At 37.8% G+C, this 8136-nt stretch overlaps 1 protein-coding gene across 2 annotated transcripts; it reads left to right on the top strand.

Annotated features, from left to right (window-relative positions):
• Positions 1–2139: 2139 nt before the first annotated feature.
• LOC112044277 (uncharacterized) lies at positions 2140–7189 on the top strand. Of its 2 annotated transcripts, XM_024080074.2 has the most exons (4): positions 2140–2453; positions 4970–5066; positions 5596–5937; positions 7043–7189. In XM_024080074.2, exons 1-4 carry the CDS (start codon positions 2316–2318, stop codon positions 7156–7158), a joined length of 693 nt encoding a protein of 230 aa, XP_023935842.2. In that variant the 5' UTR covers positions 2140–2315; the 3' UTR covers positions 7159–7189. The 2 variants fall into 2 exon arrangements, with proteins under 2 accessions (XP_023935842.2, XP_052744015.1); XM_052888055.1 differs by lacking the exon at positions 7043–7189 and having other exon boundaries at positions 2142–2453; positions 5596–7022.
• The last annotated feature ends 947 nt before the right edge of the window (positions 7190–8136 follow it).

The raw sequence follows: 8136 nt of genomic DNA, 5'->3' as shown, positions 1-8136 counted from the left end.
CCTGAGATTAGCGCGTTCAATCAAACAAACAAACTCTTCAGCTTTATAATATTAGTAGGTATAGATAAGCAATGTTTTCCAATTCCATTATCTGTACTTATTATTTTCTGTACGGAGTTTTATGGATTTGTTTGGGTTTTTAACATTAAGATATCAAATTCGGTATACCTAATATTTTGTTTATGAAGTTCCCTAGTTCAGTAGTTCCCTAGTAGTGATTAATAATTAGGTCTGAAATTAGTAAAAATGTTGATTTACCCAGTTATATCATAACTGACATTATTTGTATTTTTTCAAGGTTAATTGGATTACCCATTTTGAAATTTATTTAATTACCAGCGGACGCCCGCGACTTCGTCCGCCCTTAGTCCTCTTTATTCCCTTACAGTAGTATCGCTGTAAAAATGGAGTAACTTGTCCCGTTTTCCCAACATTTCCCTTCACTACTCTGCTCCTATTAATCGTAGCGTGATGAAAAGTATACTATAACCTGCCCAGGAGTATGAAGAATAATTGTACCAAGTTTCGTTAAAATCCGTAGAGCTAGACAAAAATTTTACTGATTGCATTTTTGGCATCAGTATCGATCATCTCCTTTCGTTTTCTACACGACATCGTACCGGAACGCTAAATCGCTTGGCGGTACGTCTTTGCCGGTAGTGTAGTAACTAGTCACGACCGAAGCCTCCACTGTGCCACTGAGGCCGTCGAAACAGAGGATCTTATAGTTCCAATTCGCATAAGTAATGTATGTATTACCATCAAGGCGGTTACAAAGTATAGCTTAAGCCCTCATTCGAACGTGAGTATTTTTTAACATCCATCATTAAAAAAGCGTTCAAATACAACTAATGCATTCCCAAATCCAAATTTGGAGGTGCTTGCCCCGGACCGGATTCAAGCCCACGCCCTCCGGAAACGAATTTTTTTTTCGTGTTGAGTAGATAAGTGCCCAGTGGATAGTTGCAGGTCTCAATGACTAGTTGGTTGGGATCTTAGACCATTAAAGGGTCTAAATAGAGGTCTCTGTCGAAATAGTTTCGAGAGAGCTGTTGTAACTAGCTATTGAAGGTAAATCTAAGCCTCTATGGAGGTCGTTATTGCGTACAAACCACGGTGTGCCCGTAATTTGTCGCAGAAACCGGTTTTGCAATGTTTGGAGCATCTTAAGGGTCGTTTTGGGATGGTGGGCGGTGCATTACGTATGCAACCTTTTCCCTCGCTTTATTGATGTGCATAGAGAAGCTCATGCGGTTGTCAAAGGTTACGCCTAGGTACTTGGCAGTACATCGCCAGGGGATGGGAGCTCCGTAACTCTTTGAGTCTCTTTGAAGGGAGGTTCTTTGAGTCCAGGTTTGTTTCGGGCGGTCGGTTTGCCAATGAAAAGCACGGCTGCGCTTTTCTCTGGGTTGACTTTTGTCCGCCAGAGGTGGAACCATTTGCCTATAATATTAACTGCCTTCTGGAACCGGACTCTAATGGAACGCCGGTCTACGGCCGTCATGTACGTCCGGGTGGTCGGTGGGAATGTCGCTTGTGAAGAGCGAGTATAGAACACGGAGCCATGAGGGACTCCGGCGCGAATCCGTCTGAGGGATCGGAACCGGAGGCAGAGGAAGGGAAATAAAAGGAAAGAACAGATTTTGCGATAGGACTGGATTAAAGAGGTCTTAGACCTTTTTAATCCGGCCCTCTTTAATCCGGTCGCGGATCGCGGGTCGCGGTCCGGAAGTCGCGGGTGTCTGCTAGTTAAATATAATAATACTAACTAACAAATAATAATCTAGCTGTCGCCTGCAACTCCTTCGCATGTTTTTTTTTAAACATCGTCTTTCTATTTAAGCCGGCTTGGGACACATCTAATTAATTGGGTGATTTAAAAGTCTTTGACGGACATAGAAACAATTTACATGTCTTTCTCTATAAAGTTTAAAATTATAATAAAGCGAACACCGATAAGCCGATAAATACCAACGACCAACGTAAATTAAATAGGTAGATATACAAATAAAAATAAATATCTTGTCCGAAGAATTCACACACGTAACTGGTTTTTCGGTTATCAAATCTATTTAAGTTATAATTTCCGATTAGTGACCGCAACTTAACATTATAAACTTGATATAACTCGACCAGACGAATCATTCTGTAGTCGAAGCGAAACTGTCCATTTAAACGGCTGTATTTGCATTTAATATTCTTAAACACAAACGTTTTAACTAAAATAAAGTCTCTTAAAAACATCATTTAATTACAATTGTAACTTGGTGTCGTATTAAAATAGTGAAAATTAATAATTATCGAATTAAATTAAGATGGTATCCTGGTTTAGAGACACGGTTATAATATTTTTTTGTTTAAGTGTTTTTGTGAGTTCAATGAGTACTGGTGTCAATAAGGATGTCATAGGTTTTCCGGAGTACGAAGAGAATCCACTGTTAGTAAATAAACAGGTGAGAACGTCTATCCGGTCAAACAACTATGTAGTGGACCATTGGCGTATCTAGGATTATTTTTTAGGGTGGGCCCGGCCCCTGGAGAGTCGACACTCAATATAGAAAATACGTTAACAATTGTGGAACTGACCTTTGAAACGGGTCTACTGTCTATTGATTTTTCTTTGTTTATTTTGTATTTTTTCCGTCCATCATATAATTTTAAATCGGTAGCCCAGAATCCTAAGGTGGGCACTGGATCATTCTAGAGTGGGCTCGACCCACCCGGCTCCCCCGCTATATACGCCTATGTAGTGAACTGATTCGTAGGTGACTGTTTGAAGGTCGAGTTTTTGTTTGATTCAAATTAAAACTCAATGATGTTCTTGATGCACTGTAATTGGATAACTACGAGTATAAGTTTATTAATAATTTAGAGACGTGCGAGGAGGGCGTAGGTTCGAATCTGGGCATGCACCTCCAAATGTGCATTTTTAGAAATTGAATATCACGTGTCTCAAACGGAGAAGGAGAAACATCGTGAGGAAACCTGCATACCTGAGAATTTTCTTAATTCTCTGTGTGTGTAAAGTCTGCCAATCCGCATTTGGCCAGCGTGGTGGACTAACCCTCTCATACTGAGTCGAGACTCGTGCTCAACAGTAAGCCGAATATGGGTTGTTAATGATGATATTAATTTTAACTCAATACATTTTTTTAGGAAACAATATTTGCATTATACCTACTAATATTATAAACGCGAATGTTTGGATGTTTGTTAAACTTTAACGCAGCAACCACTGAACCGATTTGGTTAAAACTTTGGAATGGAAGTAGATTTTACTCTGAATTAATACATAGTCTACTTTTCATCCCGGGAAAATCCATTGTTCCCGATCCATTTTAATAAGTCTTACAATTAGTCTGAAAGACTATATGATAGTGGCTAGTTCAGCTGGAACGGATAGAATATTAGAATCCATGACCTCTGTTTGGGAGGAGGATGAAAATCCACACCCCTTTCGGTTTCGAGACGACATCGTAACGGAACGCTAAATAGCTTGGAGGTACGCCGGTGGGGTGGTAACAAGTCACGGCCGAAGCCTCCCACCAGCCAGACCTGAACCAATTAAGAAAACCTCAATCGGCTCAGCCGGGAATCGAACCCAGGACCTCCGTCTTGTAAAATTCACCGCGCATACCAATGCGCCACGGAGACCGTCTAAAATTAATTGTTAATTGGTGTAATAGCAAGCATTATGCCTGAATGACGTAGATTTGTTGTTATTGAAAATACATTAACTGATATTAGCTGACCCGTTTGACTTCGTATCACCTAAAAATATAGTGACTCTAAATAGGGACGAAAGCTATCGTGCAAATCAATTTGGATGATATGCACACAGATAGCAAAATTACATAAAAAATATAGACTAGGCGCTGTGCGGAGTCTATCTTGAATTAGCTATCAATGCCTTTTAATTATAAAAAGTAACTGGATCAAGCAATAAAATTGACGCTACCGTGCTTCATTAAGTTTCAAATTCAATTTAATTTTCACGTTAGCGGATGAAGAAAACAAATAAATTGGACTCATCTCATGAATTAAATGCAAAGTCCTGACGCCGCGCGCAAATACAAAGAATACTTTTTCGAACTAGTGAGATTATGTATGTGGTTCGCTACAATTTTAATTTAGATAACAATAATAAAAACAACTGTAGATGTAGGTATGTCTATGTACCTCGTATTTATATTAAATTGTTATAATTTAGATAGCAATATTGAGAAAATTGATTTGCGCACGTAGAAGTAAGTATTTTTTTTTTCAATTCATACCATGACCGAAACCAATCTTCTATTATATTAAATCTGATGGTATGGCGCAATTTCCTCCCGTTGTTACCCCAATGATTATTTTATACTATAAATATGTTACCTACGTGCAGCGCCGGCCCGAAGTAAATTTTTAAATGGAGCGAGACCCAATTATGGCGCCTTTCCTGTTTTCTCTTAATAATATGCAGATACCTATACCAAATTATGAGTGTAAAGTAAGAATGGAACGCAAAGATCTTGACCATACTCTGGGGTAACCAATTGAAAATCAGGCGCAGTGCCGCCTACGGTTGGCTAGGATTATCATTTAGGCGCTCTCTAGGATATGGCGCCTGGAGCGACTGCTCCGTTCGCCGTATGGGCGGGCCGGCCCTGTCTACGTGCATACAAAATCACCACATATGTGATCTCAATTTAGCGACTCCACTAACACACATGCACAATTTTGTGTTTACTTACATTATATATTTATGTATAATGTTTTCCGTGTGTATGATATAGTTTTTACACTCCTTAAACAATACACAAATCGACATTGTAGACAATATTTAAGTTTAAAAATAATTTTCGTTGTTTTTCACATTAATTGTTCGCCTCAGTTTTGATGCGATGCGATCTTTACTAAAATACCTATATCGTTGCCTTGCCCCCCACATCGCTATTCCACTGATTGAGGATTTTTTATTAAATTTCAGAATCGCATGCCCGTATATTTACCGGCAAAGTGTCCAGAGAACGAGCTCTATTATCCCGGAGATCAAACCGACGACTGGATTTGCGATTGTCGCCCCGGTAAGATATTTCCAGAGACCTTATTAGGGTTGCTTGATTTATGTGATTTCTCTTAATTTAGCGAGCTGTGCTTGGTGTTTCCAATGCGATGAAAAAGCAATGAAAAGATCCGTAAAAGACCCAAAGTCACTGACATAGCTCAGCGAGTCGCGAAGCTGAAATGGCAATGGGCAGGGCATATAGTTCGAAGAGTCGATGGACGTTGGGGTCCCAAGGTGTCAAGATGTTTGTCCATCCTGTCAATGGGAATACAAAAATAAATAAAGCGTGGAAGCTAATAATAATAAAATGGCAAAAACCTAAGAAATTATAAAAATACGACTCACTTTTCCTACCATGGTGTAAGCATTGGCTGACAACATTTCAGCTTTTACAAAATGACAAAAGCCTGTCCACTAGAGCTCCATGTCGGTGTTATTACGAAAGTTTTTAAAAATGGTTTACATTCCTGTAAAACCGTAGCTTTAAGTCAAATGAATCATTCATTTCCTGGAAGCATTTAGAAAACCATTTATTTTTCTTTTTTCAGGATTCCTCTTTCACCCGGACACGGACAAATGTTGGCTGGCTTACCAACAGGGTCCGTGTCCCGAAGAACAGTATTTAACTTTGCCCAAAGACTCCATGATACCGGTGTGCGTGCCGAATCCGTGCAAAACGTACTCAATGGTTCCGTGGAAGGGACAATGTGAGAAGTTGGGCTCAAGCGTCTGCGGCGACACGTTCCCTGCCAAAGTCCTATGGGTGAATGCAACGACGTCCACCATTGATTGCGTGAAAATCCACATAAACAACAGATTTTCTATTGATTTGGAGATAGAAGTCACTACAACTTGCCCGCTTGGATGTAGACGGCATCTGCACAACGAATGTACGCCCGAAATTGTAGTATAACCAAAGATTTTATACTGTGTGTTACGTGCCTACAAAATCACCGCAAATAGTGATACGAATTTAGCTAAATACTCCACTGAGAGCACACATGCACAATATTGTGTATATTCACATTTTATACAATTCCTAAACAAGCAACTCGATATTGTAGACATTAGGTATTATTTGTTTAAATAACTTTCGTTGTTTATGCGACTAACAGAAATTAAGACAATTAGCCACTTTTGTTCACCTCAGTTAGTGACATATCTATTAGTATAAAATCTTTGAGTATAACTCTTAATTATTTTATTTGCGTCTTGGACAGTTTAAAAATTTTAAAACTTTAAGCTATTGTGAATAACAATTAATAAAATATGAGTAGCCTTGTCAGGAATATAAAAAATGGCTGAAACCGCTACAATCACTTTTTTCTGCCGTTTCAGTCACAAGTCTTCCAAAAAGGAGTTATAATTTACTCCTTTTTGAAAGCCCGAGTTCTACTTTAATCGCATTTAATTACGTAAACATATTATAGTCACTGTTTAGATCACTTAGTTTGCAAGTTGAACACAGAACAGTAAGATACCACTTAAGCTTAGCTTTAATTTATATATTTTTTATATTTCTGGTGCATGTGCAAAAGTCACATAACTTCATTAATAGCCGATGGTCGTCCACTACTGGACATAGGTCTCTTGCATGGACTTCCAAACACAACGGTCTCGAACCGCCAGCATCCAGCGGCTCTCTGCAACCCGCTTGATGTCCTCAGTCCACCTATTGGGGGGTCGACCAACATTGCGCTTTCCGGTGCGGGGTCGCCATTTTAGCACCTTGGAACCCCAACGATATTCTTACTAGTATCTACTGAATCTACTCTATCTACATCTAGTATGAATCCGTCCAGAAGTCCTTTGTAACAAGCGAGCAAAGAGCTTTAATAGATAGATACGTAAGTATAGTTACGAAAATGGGTATATTTCGGGGAAAATTTCGAACCCCAAAAGTTAATTCGTTTAAGCAATCTTAAGTTCTTTTGTTTTATCTTTAGATATCAATTAAACAAGTAGGTAAGAGAATTATGTTTGTTTCTTTTCCAGCCCCATCCCCTAAGCCTAAAGCGATCGTGAAAATGGTCGTATCGGAATCGCCAATAAGAAAATTTACATCGTGCGTTCAAGCTTTTGTATATAGGATAATTAATTATCTATATTGATAGTAAAAATAAATTAATAGACTAAATTTATTTAATATTTTAGTGTGTTTCTATTTCCTTTCATCATTTCATTTCATTTATTAAATAGTAACTACGAACTTGATTAATTTACAACAAAAATTCCAGTCACTTAAAAAATCGAAAGAATTTATATTGCTCATTGTCGTAATGCATAAAGTTGTTATAACTTTGCAAAACTAATAAGTGGTATAAGATAAAAAAGTGTACATATATAATTTTATTTATAACTTTAAAATACAAAAAAAAAACATCTGGTTTAACCTGTTGAAATTATTAACGTGTGCAAATGCCGTGCAATCTTGTGTTCGTCACGGTAAATAAAAATAAATAAAAAATAACCATTTAAATAGGTAGGTAGGTAGTGCAGTAGTTACCTATTTCGAAAACAAGGTTTGAATAATATATTAGGAGTAATCTAAAACATGTAAGGTCTGTTAATGAAATCACATTGGAGGTACATCAATATTATTTATTTAAACCATTATGATCATGAAATCAGTTAATTAAGTTACACACATACTCGCATGATAACATGTTCATACAATGTATTATCACATAATAAGATTTAAGAACAGACAAGGATGTTTAAGAGTCATCATGAAACCGTAATACAAAATCATATGAAAATATTGCACAAAGACATTAGTATAACCTCTCCTAATAGTTAATGGTTTTTTAGACAATAATATATAATTGTAATACAATACCAAATCCGTATACTTGTAACTGTTTATCACGTTAATTATTAGTGACACTTTTACTTTTAACAGAATGAGACCGCTAGCACCCTCACTACTGATTAACCCAAAAGTTTGTTACACCACCTTTTATAACAGTCAATAATTGAGGGGGTAGGAAAAATGGTGCGAGGCGCCATTTTTCTACAGTAATCCCAACTGTTTCATGTAATAAGGCGCGAACGGTTCAAGGTTGCCAACTACGCAACGCTACGTTGTC

Source organism: Bicyclus anynana, chromosome 21 (genome assembly GCF_947172395.1).
Source record: "Bicyclus anynana chromosome 21, ilBicAnyn1.1, whole genome shotgun sequence".
Taxonomy (NCBI): Eukaryota; Metazoa; Arthropoda; class Insecta; order Lepidoptera; family Nymphalidae; genus Bicyclus; species Bicyclus anynana.
This window is presented reverse-complemented; position numbering and strand designations above follow the sequence as displayed.